The sequence below is a fragment of the Neolamprologus brichardi genome, chromosome 10, assembly GCF_056152115.1.
Source record: "Neolamprologus brichardi isolate AB-2024 chromosome 10, ASM5615211v1, whole genome shotgun sequence".
Taxonomy (NCBI): domain Eukaryota; kingdom Metazoa; phylum Chordata; class Actinopteri; order Cichliformes; family Cichlidae; genus Neolamprologus; species Neolamprologus brichardi.
In genome coordinates this window covers 27471349-27495814 of record NC_142113.1, presented here as the reverse complement: position 1 = coordinate 27495814, position 24466 = coordinate 27471349, and the positions used below count along the sequence as shown (strand labels likewise).

At 40.7% G+C, this 24466-nt stretch overlaps 1 protein-coding gene across 2 annotated transcripts; it reads right to left on the bottom strand.

Annotated features, from left to right (window-relative positions):
* Positions 1-7996: 7996 nt before the first annotated feature.
* tbcelb (tubulin folding cofactor E-like b) lies at positions 7997-23431 on the bottom strand. Of its 2 annotated transcripts, none has more exons than XM_006785096.2 (9): positions 23350-23431; positions 22243-22312; positions 19692-19837; positions 19397-19536; positions 17856-18037; positions 15707-15963; positions 15465-15591; positions 15253-15369; positions 7997-10241 (listed from the first exon to the last, which is right to left on the bottom strand). In XM_006785096.2, the coding sequence occupies exons 3-9, from the start codon at positions 19825-19827 to the stop codon at positions 9899-9901; spliced, it is 1302 nt and encodes a 433-aa protein (XP_006785159.2). In that variant the 5' UTR covers positions 19828-19837; positions 22243-22312; positions 23350-23431; the 3' UTR covers positions 7997-9898. The 2 variants fall into 2 exon arrangements, with proteins under 2 accessions (XP_006785159.2, XP_087703597.1); XM_087847471.1 differs by having other exon boundaries at positions 22243-22309; positions 23350-23389.
* Positions 23432-24466: the final 1035 nt, after the last annotated feature.

Below are 24466 nucleotides of genomic sequence, written 5' to 3'. Positions count from 1 at the left end.
TCTGTATTTGCAGCATGAAAACATACTGATTTAAAACAGTACAGCTTTGTTGTTATAACCACAGTCAGGTTATAAATTCAGAAAATACTGAAATAGAGTGAAGGACAAAAATGATGGACTCACCTGCCTTCAGGAGATGAACATCTAGCACCTTACTAGTCTAGTGGCAATCTCCACAGAGCAGTATCCCATCCAGGGAGTGATGGAGGGAGTAAAGAGAGGCAGTCGAAGTGATGAAGAGCAGCTGGATGTCCTGATGGAAGAGCGCTTCTTGTCCGCGTCCAGCTCCGCAGGAATTACCGGCAGAACCAACAGCGAGCTAGAGTTTTTTTTGTTCTCGCCTAAACTGGGAATCAGTGAGAATCAGTGGAAGGAGCTTTGCCTAAAGAAGCAGGTGCAAACTTTACCTGGGATAGTGTTCACGTTAATCTGAGATCAGTGTTTGGGGACAGGGGGTGGGTGCGGAGGAGAGGGGACTTGAGAGGAGGGCCAGCGGAGGAATCCGGGAGAGAGAGAGGGAGAAACTGGAAACAGAGTAAGAAGAGCAAGAAGGTGAGAGGGGAAGTCAGAGGTGGAAAAACAAAAGAGAATTACTGTCTGGAGACATGTTTTAAATACCACAGAAGAGGAATGTTGTGTACAAAGAGAGGCTCTCATGGGATGAATGCAAGCCTCTTTGGGCAGGATCGGTCATCAACAGCAGCAAAGTGCCAATTGATGATAAAATGTGTCTGTGGTGGACGATTTGGTGGGAAACACTGTGGCTTTTATGGGGGGTTTTTGGAGGGGGGGTTGAATGATAATGTGTCCTTCACCACCTGAAGCAGCAGTTTAAAATGTTTCTCTCGTTTTGACTGTTTTTTGTGCTGAAAGTGTAAAAGAAGGTCGTCTTTGGATCAGGACTCGGTTGTGGTTAGAGCCTTACCAGAGTTCACTCAGTACAGTTAAATCTCAGAGCACCCGAGCACACAGACTCACCAAAGGAGTACAGTCTCACTCTGGGGGCGTTTATGGACCAAAACCAGAAGCACACACACAGTCTGAGACCTAGCTCTTTAGCTCGGCGGTAGCTAGAATTACAGAATTAACATCAGTCACTTTGGGTACTCTGTAGCCCCCTTTTTTAATTAGGTACAGCCTCATTTACAGGGTTATACAAGACACTTCATTTCCATAGATGCTGGAGAGATACTGAGGGGAAATCTCAGGTGGATCCATGCTGATAGGGTCTGGGAAGGAGAGGGCAGTCAGTTGGGTCTTTGTTGCCGGAGGACAGTGGAAGTAACTGGAGAGGCAGGGAGCAAGATGTGTGAAAGGCTTCAGGACTGAGGGCAGGCCCCGGGCTCCCATTAAGCAGCACTGAGACTCTCTGCGGAGGCTTCTTTTATACCTCCCACGTCTTGTTGTGTAAATGGTCACATACTCTTAAGCGAGCTGTGAAAGAGAATGTCATACAAAGAGGGACAAAAAAAAGTCAGCAGTTACAGGTGACCTAGTGGGCTGAGGGAGCTTCCTGACCAAGGGTTTGTGTTTTGGGAAATGTCGTAGATGGAGAAGTTGGAAAGACCTAGATGGCCCGATTTCTTGTGCTTGCACTACAGATAACGCTTGTTTTTCCCTTTTTCCTTTGTATACGAGGGTGGTCGTGTCACACGGCCTCAATGTAATTATGCTTGTTAAAGGGGCCAGGTGTGTCATAGAGCACATTAGGATGTTATAGTTGGGCCAACTGCGAGCATACAGGTCTGTACGGAAGCCCATTTCTGCCACTAAAAAACCCAAAAAAAACAAGTATCCATAACTCGAAATTTTAAGTTATTTTCTTGAAATTTCGACTTATTAACTCGAAATTTCAACTTATTAACTCAAAATTTCGAGAAATGTAACTTGAAATTTGGAGAAACATAACTTGAAATTTGGAGAAACATAACTTGAAATTTCGAGTTACTTTTCTCCAAATTTCAAGTTAATAACTCGAAATTTCGAGTTAGGTCTGCCAATCAGTAATCTACGTGAATGAGGTCACTTTCTTGTTACCTGGAAGCATATGGGACAGAGTAACGCACACTCAAAACCAGATCGCAACAAATTGGTGCTTTCGCAAGTACGTTTGCTGATAGTAACGCCGTGTGATCCAGCTAATAACACAGGGATTTAATCATTTTTGAAACCACGCTGAAAATACTCAGCAATCTGTGCATTCATGACTGGATGTAATACCGGTAGCTTAGCTGTAACATTTGTACCTGAGGGCTTCAGCTTCCAGGTAACAAGGAAATGATGTCATTCACGTAGATTATTGGCAGCACTAACTCGAAATTTTGAGTTATTAACTCAAAATTATTAACTCAAAATTTTGAGAAAAGTAAGTCGAAATTTTGAGAAAATAAGTCAAAATTTGGAGAAAATAAGTGATTTTTTTTTTTTTAAAAGGATCCATAACTCGAAATTTTGAGTTATTAATTTTTTTTTTTTTAGTGGCAGAAACGGGCTTCCATAGACCTGAGACCAGAATACAGTTTAAATTGTTTAGATTTTCTAAATGTAATTTGAGAGAATGGGTCGTTTTTTTTATATCACACATGATCTATGATTTTTTTGTTGTTTTGTGACAGGTCTTGATTTCAGACCCTGGACCAGAAAGTCCTCAAAAAAGTTAGAGGAACACGTACCATAAAGATGCCAACATGAGCAAACCCCCTGCTCTTCAAAGAAAGTTTAATTATTCAAAAAATAATTGCATTCATTAATCTGAGCACAAATTACAGAGGTGAAGACTGGAAACACACCTTAACCCAAGCCATAAAATTTAACTGAATGACTCGACTCAAATCAAATCAACTAAAAAAAAAACAACAACACAACAAAACTGCAGGTTGAACCCAACTCAACTAATACATAATAAATCAAAGCTGCAGAAGCAGTTAAACATTGAGGTTATTGCTGATGGAGTGCAGAGAGTTAATGATTTGATAGATACAATAGATAGAGACAACAGCACTAAGCAAGAGGGTAGAGAGAAGGAGAGCATGCATCTTAACTTAATCTAAAGACATAAAAAATGATTAAAATGAGAATGTACTGGCACACTGAGGCATGCTTAATACAGAAAAACTTGTATTCACAGTTTTACACTGTGAAGCATGTGAGTAACTTGGAAGCTATAGTAAGACCACCAACTTCTTCGCAAAATTTCTCTGAGTGGTGGTGAAATCAGAGATGAAGACAAAGTAAAAGTGCAGTTAATTTGTGAGAAACCCCCACCCAGACCCCCACCACTTGGAGAGTAGATGGCGAGTGTTTGCAGACAAGTTGGCATGTTATATGCTAACTATGGTCAACTGCAACAATATGAAAGCCACCGAAGCAGTTGCAAGTGGGTATTCTGTGTTAAATAATACATATTTTTCATTAGCAACCAGTTTTGGTTAACTTGCCTCCAGGTCTGTACGACTGGAGCTTTATCAATTTATTTCACTTAGGGATTAAAACTGTTTCTAACCAGTCAAAATAAAAGAAATGGGGAAATGAAAGTACCTTTACAGTGTATGTACACACTAACATCATTAAAACGTTTTAAACCATTTGTATTATAAAATCAAAACATCTTTTAACCTTACCTTCAGATTTCCTAGTGATATAGAAACTTTCTTAAATGTTGGACACTGAAGCTGTTGTAACATCATCCTTGCATCCTTTTGGTAACACTAGTGCTTACAGATGGTGAGAGGTTAAATGCCACTGGTTGAAACTACTTAAAAGAAAGCTGGGTGGATCTGAAGAACTATTTTTACTCATGTCAGCATATAATTTCGAGTTTTCCATCAACAGCACACTCAACAATCATGTCTCTTTGAGAATGACTGGTCATTGTTCAAACTCAAGGGCTGTTAATCTATTCCTTTAAGTGTTTGTTGGCGGACAAGCACTTGGCAGCTCCTATCAAATCTCTTGGAGAGTTCCCCAGTACCAGGTTAGAAATTCAACTAAGGATCCCCAACATGCATAAAATAAATTTTTTCCTTGCTTAATATTGGTTATGAGACATAAGGAAGGTCAAAGGTTTCTATCATCAGGAGGGCATTGTGTGGGAACAGGTCAAAGTATCTAGCATCACAAGTTTTTGGAGAATCCATCAAGCCTGACCTTCACATAAAAAGGTCCTGGACTGGATACCCACTGAGCTCTGTTTAGCAGTCACCTAATCCTTGGTGCGGGCCACTTTAATTCAACCCCTTATGCCCAGCAGTTGGCTCTGCCCTGCCCTCCTCTCCCTTCTTTCCATTCACAATGGTGGACCTCCTTCCAGTAACCCAAACCTTCTTACCCCAATGACTCCTTCATCCTACCAAACAATAGGCCCTGTTTAGCCTTCCTGCCCTTAGCCCCACTTCATAATGCAATGGGGCAGATCAAGGGTAGATCAGAGTACCAACTGCACAGCCAGGTCCTGTTTACACAACAAAGTGCTTTGTGGGATGGATGCACTGCAACAATCTTCCAACTTCAAGTACGTTCATATTCTCAGGATGGTGCATCTGCAAAGTTAAATTGCAGAGGACATTTGTTCATGCAGCACTGATTGAAAACCTGCTAACTATTGCTTTGGATTGGTTTACAGTATCCCTGTTCAATTCTATCCAGAAATTCAATATCCAATGGTTTGATTGGTTGATTCCCATTTAGAACCCCATTACAATAAAATTTGTTTGACGAGATTAAACAATTCACTTAGCCTAAGGTAATAGAAGTTTTAAAATTACCAAGATAAAAAAATAGAGATAACAAAAATTTTAAAAGGCCATAAATATTTAAATATTCTTACATTTATAAGTGCACGTGGGGGTGGAGGGTGTATGTTATGCTATGTTATGAGAAGAATAGCGTTGAAAGCAGCGGTTCAAGTGACAAGGTTTTAATAACAATGTTGATGTTGTAACAATTGTGCATCAGGATCGCTACTGAGTGTCTCTAAACGTATAGAGTCAATTTTTGATGTAAGCCGTTTTAGGTTCCTCAAGCAGGACAGAACAGAACAAAACACCCCATGGATCCTAAACGCTCACATACATGCTGACAATGGAGCAGTGAGGCTACACTAGGAGCCTCAACTGGACATCCTGCATATGATGTCCATTTGATTGCTTGCTTGTTCTGCAGGGTATACTTTACCATGTGATTGAAAGTATGCTAACTTATGATGTTAGCATGCAGTATCCCATGGTTTCTCAGACAAATCCTTCCATCTGTCATGTATGAAAATGGTTTGAAATAGCAGAAATACACTAACTAAACAACCATCTTTCATAGCGTATGGCTAGAAGCCAGTCAATTGTTAGGTAACTACTTAAAAGCCAAGGGTTTCCATTCATTCAGTAGGATGAATACTTGTAAAAATTAAGCTAAATAAACTAAATATAATTGCAGTCTATCCTGTTAATATCAAGACTTTTCTCTTATAAGCAATAACCCCGTGGCTTGACAAAGGCAGCTCAAAGCATGATGTACAAAGCAGATACTAACCTTAGGGTGACACTGGAAACATCATTGGGACAACCCAAGTTGCTGGGATTCATCCCTAATTATGTTCATGTGAGGTATTGCCATGTAATTATTGTCAAGACATTTGAAGTTGTGACCCTATGAAGAGCTTAAGACACCAAGAAATGTGATAATAAACATGGCTGCCAAAGGTCAGTACAGACAATGAGTTGAGAAATGCAGACAAAAAGTATAAGAAAAAATAATCTCGAAGGGAATAAAAAGAAAATACAGCTTTCTAACTAAAGGACCAAATGCCTCCTTGGATCCCAGCCATTGACAAGTTGTTCTTCATGCTGACAATGTGCTGAGGAGTGGGTAGTGGTGGTTGGCAGAGATATCCTACACAGGATTAGTGCCATGGTGTTGGAAAAAGACGAGGAGGAAATTAAGAGGGAATGCCCCAGAAATACAACACCGCCTGACACGTATGGAATGGACTTTTTGCAGCTCGACTGAAACACTCCAGCGATAAAGAGAAGGTCTGCAGGATTCCTCCGATCTTCTCCAGGGCCAAGCTTTAAGAAACAGAGCTGTGCACGCTGATCTCGTGTCCCTTTAGCTTGTAACACGAGCAGTGTGCCCACTCCATGCCTTGTCTTTCAATCAGGACGGTGAAATGTCAACATGTAAAGAGGCCGGTCCATATTATTAAACTAATCTGAATATCTGACAGTTTTTATACTAACCAGTAGTTTTTTGCAACAGTTGGAATGACAAGTCCATTTTTACTTTTTGAGATAATGAATAGCGATATAGGCTGATAAATTAGTCTCACCAGCGACAGTTAAATGGCAGTGAGTATTAAAAGACAGACTTGAGCATTAGCTCACACAGCTAGCACACATCACAAGAAGACTTACCCAAACAATTGTCTGCTGTCCAGATGTAACAGACCACAACGTTTTGGGACACTGAAAGTGAAAAGAATAAAGTGGCTGTGCAGCTTTGCAAACATATGACAAAAAAAACACCAAGTTCATGAGAAAAAATAGCAGTATTCAAGATAAAAACGGGCAAATTTATGACAAAAAATATAAAAAGGGGCAAATTAAAGAAGAAAGAACTAAACTCACTAGACAGGAAAACATGATAAAAAAAAGGCAAATTAATAATAATAATAAAAAGAGGCCAGTTGCTCCCAAAAGTCAAATTCATAATGAAAAACTGATAACTTCATAAAGACATGTTCTACATTTAAAAAAAAATTATATTTAAATACAAAAAAAGCCAAATAAAATGGGGACATTCTGAGAAAAACAGACTTAATTGTCAAATAAATGACAAAACAAAAAAAGAAAATCTGTCACATCAACCCACAGCAAGAAGGTTTGAATCCACCAATCAACTGAGGCCTCCCTGTATGGGTCTTAAAGTGACAGATGAACTCATTCATGACCTCATTGTGGTATTTTTTCATGCTAGAAATGTTTCCTACAGTTGATTTGTGTATGTTTGCTATAGTGTCCATATGAACTGGATAATGAACAGTTGTGTGGAGTCATTTAATGTCCCGAATTAGATAAAAACAAAAAACTAAACACAAAAAAAATCCCCCCACACACTATAGGCATTAACTATTATTGCAGAATTATTATGAAAAAAATAACACTGCAATTAGCTGGAACAATCAGTATTTATTTTTTTTATTTAAGAGAAGTTAAAGCACCATTATACAGTACAGGTATAGAAAGATTGCAGTAATGCAAACGAGAATTAAAAGTGCACGGAAGAAAAGCAATACAGAGAGCAAACGAAATATAAATTAAACACCACACACTCTAACCAGCACAAGGCAAAGTGAACTTTAGATCATCTATTTTTTTTAAACTTTTTAAAATCTGTAAATAAACTCTGTTTTGGTATTACTGAAGGATAGATATAAAGGTGACAGGCGCAGTTAATATTTTAGAAATGTCAAAATTACAAATGCCCATAAAACAACATTGTTTCCCTGAAATGACACATCTTGCATATGATGAAATGCTGAAAGAAACAAAGACATATGAGACTGTGCAAACCAACCTCACAATGATCTAAAAAACCAAAACGAACCCCTCACACTTATCCCAGCACTTCTCAACAGCCCACTCATCATAATACAGATTAATAAAAGTCAATAAAACAAAGAGATCTCCAGTCATCTACTACACAAAGAAAATCTGTCAGTCCAGATGGCACTGTGAGCCTGCCGCAGGACAAGTGCACCCCAGCACATGTTCACATGCTTGCATAAGCACAACAAAACACTTTATTTGCGGACGCTCAAGAGAAGCATTTTGACCTGGGAGCTCTAATTAGAGTCTAAATTAGAGAAAGAACCACAGCAACAATGACTTAACTCCAAATAACTTCACTTGCTACCAACGAACACGTGAAAAAAATGCACCATTATTGTTATGACACATAGTTTAAGTGACTACATCTGTAATGCTCCAGCTGGTAAAACACAGCCAAAGTCTCGTCAGCTAAAGTAAAATAAATGTTCAGGCGATAAGATAGGTTGAAAAATTCCTGCTGAAAGCTCAAAACACCAGGACCTGCGAAACAGCGCAAACTACAAGTTTGGGTGTCCGTGAGATGGAAATGTAAAGGAGAGAGACTCGGGTGGACCGGTGAGGGCCAAGAAGCTGTTTGGTGAACCTGTTCCAACTTAAATCCAGCGGAAGTGTCCGTGACACAGCAGCTGGTGTGTGGTTACCATACAGAGTGAGCCTCAGCGCTTCTCAGCTGCTCTTGCCGCTCCATTCATGCGCAGGACAGCCAGAAGACCTGCGGTAACTTGAGCATCAACACTCCTTCTTTTCTCTGTCCCAGACCCGAGCTCACCTCAGACATGTCTCGTCTTTCTGCCAGGGCGTCTCGACTGAGAGGTATCCAAGTGTGTGTGTGTGCGCGTGCACGTTACACCCAACACATGGCATTTATGCATCAGCTTGCAGGTTATTCTGGGATATTTCACTACAATCGCGTGGAAAAAGTCTAAGCTGGGCACCAAGGAGAAGTAGGGAATTACATGTGCTGCTTATCTACACACTCTTCCTGCAGGAAATCAAAACAAAACAAAATCTTCTCCGCTTAAATAATGGTTAGAAAAGCGCTTTGAGGCTGTCATCATCATGAAAATGTAAATAAAACGTCATTTTTTTAAATGCAGTGCAAATATGGATGGTACCCAATTTACAAAACCTTGGCACTACAAAAAAAAGACCATGATTAAAGCCTGATTAGTTGCAATCATTAATTCGTTCTCAGTTTGGTGCAGAAATATCAACAGTAGGGATTAGAAGGTCTGTTTTAACCCTTCAAATGCTTTAATTATAAGATGATTTTAGTTTTGAAATTGGTGTGCAATTTATGCATTTAATTCATAATAAGGGAAGCAATTAAAAAAAAAAAATTAAAGACAGTTGTATGAAGGGAAGTATGATCTTAATATTCTGCAGCCCCTAAAAATCTAAAAACACACCAGATATAAATTTGGCTGAACTCCCCTTCGAGGTTGTGTTCTTGTACCTATCCCGATCACATTAGCGCGGTGGCTTTCTTTGGATGCGCCCGCTCTTACCACCTGCACTTGCCTTTCCTTGGACTTGCTTAAACAAACAGTATTTCAACAAACAGTCCAGTTTTCAAGCCTAAAAGTCTAACATCAGGTAAAAATAGCAGAGAGGATGATGCCCACACGTTCTTGGCATCCTCCAAGGTTATCCAGTCCACTATTAAAGACCATGAGATCTACTATAATGTCTTGATGGCCAATATTCAAGGGGAAGGACCTGGATTGTAACGCATATGACATATGCATGGCACATGGATCTTAAGTCTACCAGCTCTGCCTTCCTGCAATTTCCATTGTTTTCCCAAAAATTAAATTCAAGCTGAATGACTGCTGTTTTGACTGCAAAAGATATCCAGCAAACAAAGGAACAAGTGGAAGTGGTCATAACAAGACTGATATTTATCCAGAGGTGCACATGTGGAAGACCCTGAAGGGGAGGACGGCCAAAATTCGAGTCAGGTATGGTTTTTTGGCCATTAAGGGAGCAGTCCTAGAACTTTTTGATCTTTATGCTTCATCAATAAGATGTAAACTGCACTTGTAACTCAAGCCACATGAAGCACAGAAATGTGCGACTTGCATTCAAGTCTTTGTAAATATCAAACAACTATGTGCAAATGTACTATTGCATAAATGTGATCAAGATTTTGGACAGCAAACCTCTTTACCATCAAAAACACCCACCCTTTTTTGATATCTAAAAAAAGGGTTCAAGTCAAAAGCTTAATATCCAGTAATTTATCATTTCTACAATTCCTCCAATCCAAGTCATCCAAAAGTGGAGAACCTCCCGACTCAAAGACCCGAGGAGCTGCAGCGGCTTTTGTCTCTGGGCACTACCAGGATCTCGTCCCCGTCTCGAATGCCGTAGGAATGCAGGGCCCGGGTGCCGCACTTCAGCTCCTCGGGTCCAAATATTGAACACATCTCTCGGTCGATGTAGAAGAGCCTCATCCCATTGGGCAGCTGCAGCAGACCCTTAAGGTGTTTTTTTAGGTCACCCACTGTTTGCTCCAGACGCAGGCTGACTGTCTCCACCCTGTCACCCCAGCGAACAACCACCATGGTGAGGCGGGGTCTCAGGTCTACCTCAGCCAATGGAGCCAGGTGGCCATATTTGGACACAAGGATACGGTACCTGCAACAAAGCAGAGCTCGTGTTATTTTTTTATTTGTTATCAGCTCAACTGAATGACATCAGATACAGCATACAGCAAAGACACACAAACTCCTACAAGACATACACTTGAAATCCACCACACAAAGTATGGTGTTTCTCAGACATGGCAGTGATTACAGTCTCTGAAAAGTGAGGCCCTTGCAAAGTATCTCAGGGTGTTTTAACACCTCTAGTTTCTTTAGTCTTAATCAGCTGATGAATTTGTAAACTTGTGGCTTTTACTCATGGCTTTGTTTCTTTTTACAGAGAGAAAACTCCAAGTCAACCAAAAATGCATCACCACAAACCATGGCAGAGCAGGCATTCTGCTTATTGGCCAATGAAGGAAAATGCTGTCTTCTAAACCCTTGGTTTATTCCACAGCTAGCTGCTACAGTTTGAGCTCTCTGCATGTGTATGGTCTTCTGCCGCATCCTAGGAAGCAAAGCACATCTGACTACGAGGAGGCATTTAGCACAAACTAGCAGCGCACACCTGGTAGTTGGGGTTGGATGGAGGCCAGATTATGTTCTGGCTATAAATTAAATAAAAAAGACCAGAATTTGATTTACACGGCCTAAACAGTGCAGGTGTGAAAAACCCCTTAAATTTTCATTTTTTTATAATTGCAAGGAGGTAGTGATATCTATGACTGCAAAAAGACTGGTAGTATACGAGTCTATGGGAAAACAGCCCTCAGGCCTGGCCTCTAGAAATACTTTCCTGCCAAAGTCATCCACTCAGTTCAGGTCTTTCTGAATAAAACATTAAGACCCTTTTATAAATGCACCCATTCTAAGTTTCAGAAAGGAGGATTTTCCAGGGTATGCTAACCGCTAACTAGCTCATTATATACATATAATTTTTGAATATTTGCCAAAACTTACTGAAAAATGAGTTTGTCAGACATGTCTGCATGTTATTCTACGAATATATGGAAAATAATAAAAAATAATCATGATAACACATAATGGCGTTTTAAAGGTAGACCACAGTGTCTCTTTGCCTTTTTCCCTCCCATTGTTGCTATGGTAAATAACATACACCCTGTACCAATGATAGGATGTAGACTCCTGTTTCAAAGGCTTCATTTCGACATTAAAAGAGCAGCTTGGTCTACGGCTCCACCCTGCCCTCTGATGGAAAAAGATTATCAGTCACAATCACACTGTGTTTTAGCACTGATTTACTCTAAATGGAATCAAAATCTAGAAATTTAACAACAAGCTGTACAAAATAACACTTAAAACTAAAGACAGAGATGATAAAGTCATTGTGAAAATGCTTCATGAGGTCATGAATCAAGTTAAAAGCAGGGCAATCTTCTTATAGACTTGTATAGGACAAGACTTCTCTTTGTGCCCTCTGCTGGCTGTTATGAAGAATGCAGGTAAAAGGCTGTTCAACACTGGCTTCACTTTTCAGACTCACAGGTTATACATCCTCTTTTTTTCCCCTCTTAGATGAAGTACAGGTGTGAAATAGAAACAGCAAGTATATTTAAGATGTTTCAGTTTTTTTAAAAAGACTTTAAACTCAGGGTTATGGAAACAAGCTATGAGTGTTTAAGAGGCAGAGAAACACCGAGTTGTCTGCCACTTGCTTGCCGTGAGAAAGCTCTCAGCCATCTCAGGGGAATGCGTGTTCGAGATAAGGCCCCAGGAACGATTAAATAAAATCCAGGAGAAAAGGCCTGTGCTTTCAAAGCTACTGTAACAGCTGGGCCAATCAAAGCAATTTCACTTCCCTCCCCAAAACTCCTCCACAAAGCCGCTGCCCCGGCCCTGGGATTTTCTGGCCAAACTTGCAGTCCACCCTGGGAATTCTCCACTAAGGCCACAGTGCACAAAGTGCCATTCTAAGAGAAGCCATTTACCGAAGAGGCTTCATTTAACGTGGTAAGCATGGTATAATGGGGCAAACAATGCTGCAGGTGATAAGAAGCCGACATTCCAACTGTCATTTTGGCATTCTTTGATTCCTCCAGAGGAAATTACAAGACTGTGAAGCCAAGAGACACCATGTAGCCGAGCTCTCCTGTTTTGGCATTTCATCGACTCATTCTCTCATTTCTCCAGTTATTTACTTGAACGTATGAGCACCTCAAAAAGTTAAAATGTAAATTTTCCCACGTCTTTCCCTGAGACTGTGGCTCTAAACCCACTAACTGCTAATTCACCGGATACGCCGACTCTCTGGTTTCTTTTTTAACCCTTGCCTCTACTCTTTCTCGCCACTAATCCTTCCTGTCCAGTGCCGTTTTCTTCCCTTTCCCATTTTTTTCAAGGAATTGTTGGGGTGTATCCATCTCAGTTAGTCCAGTTTATGGTTTGAGAACACGTTTATAGTTACTCAAAGCCAGGCTGTGTCAGATGTGTTCACTTGAGAGGCTGTGACCCACCTGCAGAGCTCTGATCTCTCGGGGTAGCGAGGCCGCAGCCTCATCCGAAAGGAAAGGGGATAGCTGTGCGCTCACTGCCTACTGAGTGTGTCTGACACCCCGATAACACCCGCATGCACATGCACAGTCACGGTTATACCCGACCCTGGACCTACACCGAACCCCTCCCAAACCAACACCGCAAACGCAACGCTTGATGGAAGAAAATAAAATCAGAGCGATGAAGCTGAACACAAAGAAAATGAAGTTTTTAGATGGCGATGAATGTGTTTAACATAAAAATAAAATAACTATTAACTGCTCCTGATGGACAAACAGGTTCTGCCACAGTTAATAAAATAATTTATAGCCAGGAGAGCTGTGACAGCTCATGTGACATCAGAAAACAAATCAAATTTCTCAAATTAAGGCTTCAGGTTGACAGAGTAGGTGTATACATAAAAAAAACAACCTGCTACCTGGTGTATCAGTTTTCCCAATCAGAGAATTCCCAGCACAAAGGACTCATTGAGCAGGGAGAGAGTGGTGGCATTGTCTCCCAAAGGTTAGTTTCCCCCAGTCAGGGACTACACCTTCCTCCAGAAATCCCTCCCCAACATTCTGCTGAGGTTAAGTGGAATGCAGTTGGTGAATTATTTCACCCCTGCGAGCCCCCCCGAGGAAGGCTTCCAACCTCCCCCCGCAAAAAAACCATATAGTATGCTGGACCCAAACTGAGGACAGGGATGGAGATTGGTTGCTAATGCTATGAGTTAGCAGGTGTTCCCATATGAATATAATGCAAACGTAAATGCCGCTTAGCTTTCTAGTTGAAAGCCAGTGCTGGCACCTTGTGCTCCATATTTAAGGTATTTAGTGAAGACTTTCAATATGAATTTTACTCTAAATGTCTCATTTGAATGTTGTAATAAAGTTGATGAAAACAATCTGATGTAAATTTTAGAGCTGAAAAAAAAAACAACAACCACAATTTATTGATCAACATAATACTACACAATATATTTTTTAATTTATCATGCTAGCTATTTTCTCAAGCCAAAGGATGTCAGTGCTGTAGTAGCTCATCAGGCTCACAATCCATCACCACTCAAGGGTTACTGCCCACAAATCGATAAATGTGACTTTGATAAAAACTTCAGTAAAATCTGACCAACACTGATTCTTCTTCCCAATGGTTTAAACTCAGCTACATTCAATTCAGTTCAGTTTTATTTATATAGCACCAAATTACAACAACAGTCAACTAAAAGCTTAAAATCGTAAGGTAAAATTCCTACAACAATACAGAGAAAACCCCAACAATCATATTACACACTATGAGCAAGCACTTTGGCGACAGTGGGGAGGAAAAACTCCCTTTTAACAGGAAAAAAACCTCTGGCAGAACCAGGCTCAACCATCTAAAGCAAGACAGTGCACAAGAGATGTGAAAAACAAAGTGCAGTCAGGGTGGAGTAAGGTGGAGGCGAGTGTCAGGGGTGATTTGTGAGAGGAGTGAAAGGGACAGGGTTTTAAGATGGTACCGAAAGCTGCTACAATGTATAGCTTGGAGACAGTAGCACTGCCAAAAAGACAGGAGGCCGAGCTGAAGATGCTCAGGTTTTCACTGGCAGTGACCAAAATGGAAATGATTAAAAACGAGGATGTCAGAGGGACAGCTCAAGTTCAGCACTTTGGAGATAAAGTTAGAGAGGCGAGGCTCAGATAGTTTGGGAGAGAAGAGAGAGTGGATACACTGGACAAATGATGCTAAATATTGAGCTGCCAGGGAGGAGGAAGAGAGGAAGACCTCACAGAAAGTTCATCGATATAGTGAAGAAGCACATGGAGAGGAGGACGCTAGGGATAGGGTTAGATGGTGATGACCCCTAAAGGAAACATCTGAAAGAAGAAGATTGTTTAACTGAATATCTCTGAGTTTTAGACTTTTTTTGTACAAAACCTGTTGGTGAAATATGGCCACGAAATGAGAACCGGCGTTCTGGGAATCTATCCTACCTCACAAACCATCCCACCCGTTGTTTCTGCGCATACGCGTAACACAAACCCCAAATTTACATCATTTTTTTTAACCCATTGTGAATATTTCTTATGGTTATGGTTAGGTCGCCGTCAAATTATAATATGGGTAGGACGATTTGCCAAAGTAGGACGGTTTCTCAAAACACCGGCTACAAATGATCCTTTCCACCTGGAGAGTGTGTGCCTTTGAAATTTAGTTACATGTTAATTTTCTACCTAGTTTTAGGATGCAGATCACTAAGTTAACAAACTTAAATGATCCCAAAAAAATCACTCAAAAAGTAAAAAAGAAGAAATAAAGCTAATGGCTAATTTTATTTAACGATAAATTCACAATTCACACAGTTTCCTAACGCCAACTTCTACCCACGCAGCTTAGCTGGCCATCAGCACCACTGCATATGCAAAGTGTCGTTTTGAGACTACATATTATTCCTCGTCCACTTCGACTAGTTACTACAGCGTCAGCAGTCAGCCGCAGCTTTGAATTATTATTATTATCCATGAGGAAACTTATTACTATGATTATGTGTGCAGTGAAAAATGTATGTGTGGATGATGCTCCACCTCTCGGGACGCTCCTGCTCTGGACAGTCCTGGTAGTATCTGATGAAGAACCTCTCAGCATCCTCTCTCTCACCATTAGACACGGCACCCCCGTTCAGCACCATTACGGAGGGCAGCCTGAGGGCAGGTGCAGCAGTCGGGTGTTAAAAGTGCTCACTGAGTATTTCGATGATGAAGTTACTGAACAAACGAGCACACAGCTTCAGACTTACTGTGCTAAAAGGAGGCTACGTCTCTCCTCGGTGCTGTAAGACTGCAGTAAAGGGATTCCCTTTGCTTTGACCTCCACCAGTTTGGGAAAGAAATTCAGCCTTTCAATGTCGATCCATTTACTAAGACCTGAATAACAACAACAACAACCATAATAATAATAATAAACATAACGAGTTATAGGGCTATTTGTTCACACCTTGCACTGAATACAGACAGATTAAAAGACTTTTAGGACTCCGACCTGAATTGTTGAGGTTGATGCTACGCAGGTTGGGGAAGAGGTGCTCCAGTGTCTCCTTGGTGTCTCCCACAGAGTCCACGCTGTTATTGGCCAGCACCAGTGTGCTCAAATTGGGGTACAGCAGCCCAAACTTCCTCACTTCTGCCCAGTCCTGCAGCTGGTTATCTGTAATCTGCAGCAGGCGTAGCGACGGGCATGGCGTCTGAGATTCTGACACGCTGTTGTAGCCGTTCAGACACAGGAAGAGCTCCTCCAGCCTGGAAGATGAGGTGCAAGGAAACTGGCATTTTTGAGGACATCAAAGATTCTTTGTACAATCTGTGTAATATGCATTAAGGTGCTTTTGATTCTTCAAAAGAATAAGGCAACTGTTATCGTGTTTCCAATTGTCACCATATGTCCTGAGTTCTCTACCCTGTTTACAGCTAAAGACACTAAAAAGCCCTAAGTACATGGCAAATAATTTCTCTAAGCTGCCAAGTGATGTGGTTTTAATTAAATGCTGTTAAATAGTAAAGCAAATGGATTTGTATGAGGGGAATCAACATAAAGTAAAAATGTGTGTGCAGGGAAGTAATCAGGGTTTAGAAACTAGTGCAGTCACGGTTTTTTCTCTTAATGCCTCATATTTATGGCGCCTTGGCTCCATTTATGAGGATAGAAGGAGTAAAAGGCTTCTGAAGGACCAGGTCCTAAAGTTACAATATAACCAAAACCTGATTCTGAAAACTGTAAAGAATTTTATTTTATGAGATTTCTATATATATTTCTCTCCCTTTGCTCTCAGCGGAGGCGGCCGCATCTTCTCCTGTCTCCTCTCCCTCCCTTATCTTCCTGCTTGGCTTCTCTTGTCTTTGTCTAGTCTCGTCTAACTCTCAGAGACTCTCTTCTGTCTGGTTCTCTAAAAACACAACAACAAGGAATTATGTATTTGATCAACTGGTCTCCATAATCTAAAGCGCCTTGAGGTGACTGTTGTTGTTGTGATTTGGATTTATATAAATAAAATTGGACCGAATTATATTAAACACTATTGACACCCTCTCGACGAGGTACTTGGGCGTGGGGGAGCCTGATCGTTGCTGCTGGATACACGACAGTCTTTCAGTGGAACGAGCCTGGCAACACTCACATTGGAGGACGTTGAAGACATCTACCTATTCAGAGCCATGATAACAAGGCTCCTGCTGACTGGATCTGGCACAGCCCTGGCTTGTTGACGAAAATTGAAAAGATTTCTTCTTTTGTGGCTAAACCAACCAACCATTACTCCTCATGCGTCAACCCAACCTCCCTAAACATGGCAAGGTGGGGCATGACTTCCTGGAATTCCTGTTGAGTCTGAGTACATCTGTGTGCTCAAGATAAAGAAGGAACGCATCACTAATCTGCTCGCTAATGTTTTGAGTGGTCAGAGTGGCACGAAAAACTAAGTGATTCAGTATGACTTAGTAGCTTGTAGAGCCACATTAGCAACAATTATGTGAGGTAATTGTTTTTAAGAGTCATCTCTCACATCACTGAAGGACTACTGGCACACTCTTCTTTACAACATTGAGGTCTGTGGGCATTCTTTAATACACATCTCCCAACACAGCTTGATTGAGTTCTGGACTTTGACTCCTTTGAAACATCTTCATTGTTTTCTTTTTTAGTCATTCTGTTGTAGTTTTGTCAACTTCAGCAAACCTAAACATTCCTGCCATGTTTGTTTTAGAGTGAAGAAGCCCGGAAACCCTTACTAACAAGTTCAGTTTAAAAAAAATCGTGTTGTCACGAACTTTCCAATTTTACACACTAATTGAGGGCTGTAGAGTCTGAGATGTAGCTCTTGGGCTTTTATCAGTTTCTCTGAGTATTGCTCAGTCTGGAGTGAATTTGCTCAGACATCCCCTTAGCAGTAAGCTACCAAAACGTCTGCTTTTTCAGAGGTGCTCACATTTGCTTATGATCAGTTAAATGTGTCCCATTAGCAACTGGCTGCTACTTATTCTCATACCTCCCATGGAAGCAGTAGGGGTGTACTTAGTTTTGCACAGGACTGCAGAGAGAATCTCTATATATGCAGACGGTTAGACAAAAATATACAAATTCTCTCATTGCCACAAATAAAAGAACATAAAACCTTTTCCCATGCTTTGTCACTTACTCTGGTGTGTGCTGCGTGAGTGTGTGAACAGTGTCCCAGCTGACTTGTGTGTTAATGAGGACCAGTCGTCGGACCCTGGAAAAAACCTCGGCCATGTTCGGCTCCAGCTGCACGCCGCTTAGCGGGTTCATGCTCAGATTGAGGAAGTCCAGGTGTGGGATGCTGGAAACGATGGTGCCGATCTGGCAAAACCAGGAGCATCAGGAAACAGAACAAAGAAAAAGAAGAAACAAGTTACAGAGCTTTTCAAAACACTTTTACTTTGAAAACCATTATTTTCAGAGCTTGTTGATTAGCTAGATAACTCTAGTACACATAAATAAGCTGTATGATGCGATACAGCGGTTTAAATTCTAGGTAAGTTCCAAGTCATCCATCTTTAAATATAACCCATAGATAGTCTTGAACAGGCATATTTTTAAAGTGTTTCTGTACCGTGTTCACATTGTCCTTCATTCTGTTTAAAAAGCTGATAATTAATCCACATCAGTAGCATCTGGTGAGCTAGCACCTTTGGCTTCTAGATGGCAAATAAAATACTTAATGCTAAACCCATGCGAATGACAGAAGAAGAGATTATTATATTAAATGAATATGTGGTGTATGTATTTATTGGTTCATACAAAAAAATGTATCCAACCCTGCTTATTAATAAATGAGTACTCCAGTTAACCTGAGAGGTACCAGGTGTTCCAGCTGGCACAGCAGACGGGAACTGTGCCTACAGCCCTCATCACGGTATCACTCGGCTGAATAACAAACAGCACTGTGAGAGGGGGATAACAAGGGCTGTGCAACTTTTTTAAGGGGCCTTTGTTTCGTAGTCACGGCTAAATGACAATGCAGCACAACCCAACCTTAAGAACTTAATTATTAACAGTACATATGCAAGCAAACAAAAAGAAAAGAATGAATGATGAATGGAGACTAGATGGAATCAGTGAATAACCATCTAAAAATCGACATGCTTTCCAGTTAACTTACAAACATAAAGTCCAGGGGCACAATCGGCCCGGCAAAGACTCCAAACTGGCCAACTGGATGGCTTTGGAAAATGAGAAGGAGGGCATACATTTTTGGACTTTCAACTGTATTAAGTATAGCTTTTCCTCCTGATAAACACCTCCCCCACAGCCATTCATGCAATGCCAAAGTAATAAAGTGTGGTTAAACTTCTTATTACTGACAGAAAGGGAAGTTTTACTGGTTCAGCCCGCTCAAGACCAAAGTGGGTTGTTTGTGGCCCACAATGTAAAAGGAGTTTGACATTCCAGGCTTGCATCCTTACTAACAATAAAGAGAGATTAACTTCTATTTTTTTTTTATCTGTATGTGTTGTATTCATTTTTTAATACACCAAAATAACCATCAAAACAAAGACCTTAATCTTATAAACCTGTGACTAGCATGTACTAGTGTCCATTTAGGCCCTTTTAACTGCTGACATGGTAGCATACAGACAGCACTCCAACTAAATTGTCTGATGGCTCTGCTTTTATGAAAAACCTTATTAAGTTCAAATAAAACTCCAAGACACCCACCTCTCCCCAGTCATTCAGCTGATTGTGGGACAGGTCGAGCTCTACCACGTGGGCGCAGGAAGCAGCGATGTCTTGCCTGTCGCCAGCTTTACTGATTCCACTGTCATTCAGAACCAGTGCGCTGGGCAAGAAGAGGCGATCTGCAAACAGGAAACTCGAGTCAGTTCAGACCCTCATTCAGAGCTCAACACTCCAAATAAAGAGGCATATATGCCGGGCTGAACTTATCACAAGTGATACACTGCTCACGTGGCATCATCACAGCCCTGAAATAGCTCGCTCTATCATCTCTCACCTTTGACAGGGGATCCTGGAGGCCTGGGCAGAACAACCACTCCTACGCCTTGGCCATAGGGGAAATTCTCAGGGTTATACTTCTCACTGAGGACTTGAACAAAGGTGCGCACCTCATCTTCATCAGAGGACTCCATGGCTCAAGTCCTGAACAGGTATCCATGTAAGAGACCAAAGGGGAAAAAAAGACGCTTTTAAGATTAACATGACAATTACATCAGGACAGTTCAGTGCTGTTACATATGTCTTTTAAAGGATAAAGCTGGAGATATTTTACACTGTTTATCAACAATGTGTATGAAAATCAAGTTTCCTCCCAAAACATATGTGACCCTGCTGAAGTTTTAGGTCTTTAAGTGTCAAAATTGTATTGCTTAATTTACATGTAACCTGCATGTCTAACGTGGTGTTTAGAGAATTCTCAGTGTTGGATTTTTGGGGCTGATGTCTGTTAAGGAATTTCGAATGGGACATACGTTTAGCAGGCGTGGTGATCTAATTCTAAAGTTCTAATCTCACACAGTGTTTTATGGGCACAGTCACCTCCCAGAGTCTACTTTTCCAGATTTTCTTCTTTTTTCCCCTCAATTTGTTTCTATTTCATTTTTCTTTTTATTACTTTTTTTTTTGCAGATTTTGTAGCTGTTGATAAAAGTCCTGTATAAATAAAGAAAGCCATTGGGATAAGCTTTTCATTTGTTAGCATCTGCTTCTGTTTTCACCTATGCTGACATTCTCCACAAACAAACATACTTTTGGTGCAATGTACTCAAAGCACAGCACAACTCATCTCTCACAGTGACTGTCCAAAAAATCTTCGGCACTATGAAAATGCTCCTTATACACAGCTCAGAGTGACCATGTGGATTAAATAATTTACCTACAGGAAAGGTCTAATCTGACATCTGAAACTGCATTTGTGAAAGAAGCTGGAGAAGCATAAAGCGCCCTCTACTCTGGACATTTGTCATTCAAAGCCCACATATGCAAAATTAATTGAGTGAATCACCTTTCTATCACCTATAACAGGGGTGGGGGAACTACAGGCCTCAAGGGCCGGTGTCCTGCAGGTTTTAGATATCACCCTGGGTCAGCACACCCGAATCCAATGATTAGTTCATTGCCAGGCCTCTGGAGAACTTCAAGACATATTGAGGAGGTAATTTAGCGATTTAAATCAGCTGTGGGAGTTCCCCACCCCTTACCTATAGGTATTAGTGGCCTGTAGCTAACAGGAAGGCCATGTGCAGTGGTGGGCAATTCATTTTCTCCAAAAGTTCACATGAGAATCTGAAAATGTTGAGCAAGGTTTCACCGATAAGTTCAGAAGGAGATGAAATTAAATACTGAGTTCAGCTAATTGGTGCCGCCTTCCACAGCACTCCCAGTTTCTCATGTGGACCCTTGGGGAAAATTGCCTATGCTTGGTGGACGTGCTTTAAGCCAGTTGTCTTTTAAATGGTCACCAGGGGGCGATAGCAGTGGTTCCACAGTCATTGTTCCACCTCAGTAAGCACTTTACTGACAAGTTCACAGATCAATCACTAATTGCTGCTCATATTGAATAAACAAATCAGTTCTACTTTGTAATTGCATGTGATTCGAAAGCTCAAATTAGATTTCTTGAATCTTTGCAGAGCCTGTAGACAAGTGGCTGACACCACGCCGAAATGTAGTCACAACAGAGTTTCATAAGGGTATATAATTATGACGTACCTACGCTGTAGATTTAACACATAAGTATAAACTGAAAGTTTCAGAAGACAGGATTACTCGGGGTATGAACATTGATTAATCACTTGTGATTGCTCCAAATCCTGTTAAGGCCAACCAGTGCCTGTGCATGGCATTATCCCCATAGTGTTGGGTTGTCCTTCATTCAAAGTGCTAAACAAAGGGACACAAATGTGCTACCACTGACTTCCACTTTAACCACCTCAAACTTTAGTCCTGCTCCTCCTGCTGGCTGACACTTCTTGTCTATGTTTTACATTTTTCTGTGCATGTGTTAAAAGATAAAAAAAAGGTCTAAAAATAACCCACGAACATCACAGAATAACCTACAAGTCACAGACAGCTGAAACGTGAGAGGCATAGCAGCACTTAGGAGAGCAGGTGCACAGCTGTCAGCGAAGCCACCTGTTCCTACTGAAACCCATTTTCTGCTATGATTACAATTTCTGTTGCCATTTTTGCTGTAAAATGATTAATCTGATGAGTAACTGTTTAACTCAATCCAGAGAAAATGTAGCTTTTTCAATGTGTGGATTGGTTTAAAATCCATAGACAAAAAACCCCTCCAGGCAGGCTCAATAACTGGTAATCATACATCACAACAACATACATTCTCGACCCTGCCTGTCCACCTTGCACTCAACAGCCTCACTTTAACCCCGATCAGCCCTATCAGTTTCAGACAAACGGAGTCTGATCATCTTAAACTGAGCCCACCTGAAGTGTGTTTGTCAAAAGACTGAGTGTTTCATCCGGACTCTGTCTGATGTTTCTGTCATAGATCGTTTCTCATTACACAGATCCCACCTGATTCTTACCTCTGATGTAGCAGAGACCAAAGGAAAGATTGTTTTCAACACCACATCAGATCACATGCCTCGGTCCCTGCTGTGAGAAAATGACGAGAAACATAAGCAGGGAAAACTTATTTTTAAGCTTGCAGCCGTAAAATAACCAGAATATGTGAAAAAAAATGCAAAGAAAGACAGAGTTGACACCACATCAAAGGTGGTGAAACGTGCATTTATGTGACAAAGACAGGAAAGGTAAGCTGACAGTTGGGTGCTTGAGACGAAAACAACTGTTTATGTGGTATAACTGGGGAGCAGCAAAGCCCTGAAGCCATTCACTGAAATGAAAAACTTCTAATGGACATATGTCATGACTAACCTGAGGTCATTGTTTTGTACAGTTTAAACACACACTTTTAAACCCCTGTTATAATTTGTTACTTTTTTCTGGAATCTTTTTGTTTCAAATGTTTCTTCAGCACCATTTGCTCAATTCGGCGTACACAATGGGCAGGAAGTTAGATTTTGTAATATATAAAAAGTTAAACATTATCAGCTGCTCGCTACTGCTCATAGCGGTGAAGTTCAACCTGCAATGCTACCAAACTGTCAATAAAGATGACGTTTTTCAGAAAATAACAAACAACGAAATGGATTAATGCTACCCGAATTGAACGTCAACCCACAAAGAGTCATAAGAAGGTCAAAAGTCTTACTGTAAACCTTGCACACAGTTGCTGATACGCGAAGCTATTTTAAACAGATATATTTTTAACAGGGTCCGGGGAAACGGTGTTACAGTCAGATAACGAGCGTCGTTTCGTGGGGTGGGGGGCTGACTGCTCAGACGGAGGCCTAGCTGTATGATGTCGCTAGCTTAAGGATAATAAACTGGAATCTGAGATTGTAACAGTGCAACCTGGTGTGTTTGAACATTTTAGCACAGCACGAGCCAACGACACTACTGCTTACCTAAGCGTGCAACACGTTGGCTGTAAATTCAAATCTGTAAAAACATTTCTTTGAGTGTTGGAACAAACTCACTATCTGGGCCTCCAAACTTAGCGACACAGGTCACTGCGCGTGCTCCATTTGGCACCTGATACGGTACATTTTTGAGAGTGCAGAACTCACCTTTAGCAGAACCCCCCTCTGCGGTCGGGTTGTTTTTGTTGTTCTTCGGTTAGTTGACAGCTTAAACCACGCCCACTCTACCGGAAGTTACGTAGTTTAAATGTCTGGTTTTTTTCCTCTCGTCTTTTCTTTAAAACGGAAAGGAGCTAAGAATACATGCTAAGAATACATGCTAAGTATTAACTTATTATTATTATTATTATTATCATTATTATTATTATTATTATTATTATTATTATTATTATTATTATTATTATTTATTTTTAGCGAGTCTTTTTTTACGATTTTTTTGTAGCTGGTTACTTTAACGGACAATTTTTAAAATGTAGTTTTTTAAAAGCTGAGTTCAGTTACTCCCACGCTTGGTTATAGCCCGACCTTGTTGAATCAAGGAAGCCTACAGGCTACAGCCAGTTTGACAAAGTTGCAGCCTCTCTGAAAGGGTAACAGATCCATTTCTAAGGCTTTGGACACCAGTGAACCACTGTGAGAGCCCCAAAAGCTGATTCTGTTCATCTGGACGTCCAGATGAACAGAATCAGCTTTTGGGGATTTACTTATCTGGATGACTGAGCATGCATCAAGACACTATGAGAGCCATTATTCACAAATGGAGAAAAGTTGAAACACTGACGAACCTGGCCTAATCAAAGTCTGCACTTAAATCCTTTTAAGATGCATTGAGATGACATTTAACAGGCCGTTCAAGCTTGAAAAATCTCCAGTGTAGCTGAATTAAAACAATTCTGCAAAGAAGAGTGGGCGAAAATTCCTCTACAGCGATGATAAAGACTCATTGCAATTTATCACATATGGTTATTTGCAGTTCTTGCTGCCAAGGGTGGCACATTTAGCAGGCTTTTTCACACAGGGCTAGGTTTGGATAATTTTTCTTTCCTTGAATGAATGAAATGTTGAAATGTTTTTTTTATGGTCTAAAACATTTAAACGTGACAGAAATGCAAAAAAATAAAAAAGCCCAATTATTGATTAGGTATTGGGCAAATACTCTGATCACTGTATGTATAAAATATATTTTATAAAACATTTATATACAGTCTGCGGTGTATACCAATGCTTTAACACTCATGTAGTTTAAAAAAACAACAACACGTTT

Coding starts and splice junctions, on each gene's coding strand:
- tbcelb (XM_006785096.2), bottom strand. CDS start 19,827: ATGGAGTCCTCTGATGAAGATGAGGTGCGCACCTTTGTTCAAGTCCTC. Junction 18,038..19,396: donor AGCTGAATGACTGGGGAGAG/GTGGGTGTCTTG, acceptor TGGTTTTGCCAG/ATCGGCACCATCGTTTCCAG. Junction 15,964..17,855: donor CTCACGCAGCACACACCAGA/GTAAGTGACAAA, acceptor CTCATCTTCCAG/GCTGGAGGAGCTCTTCCTGT.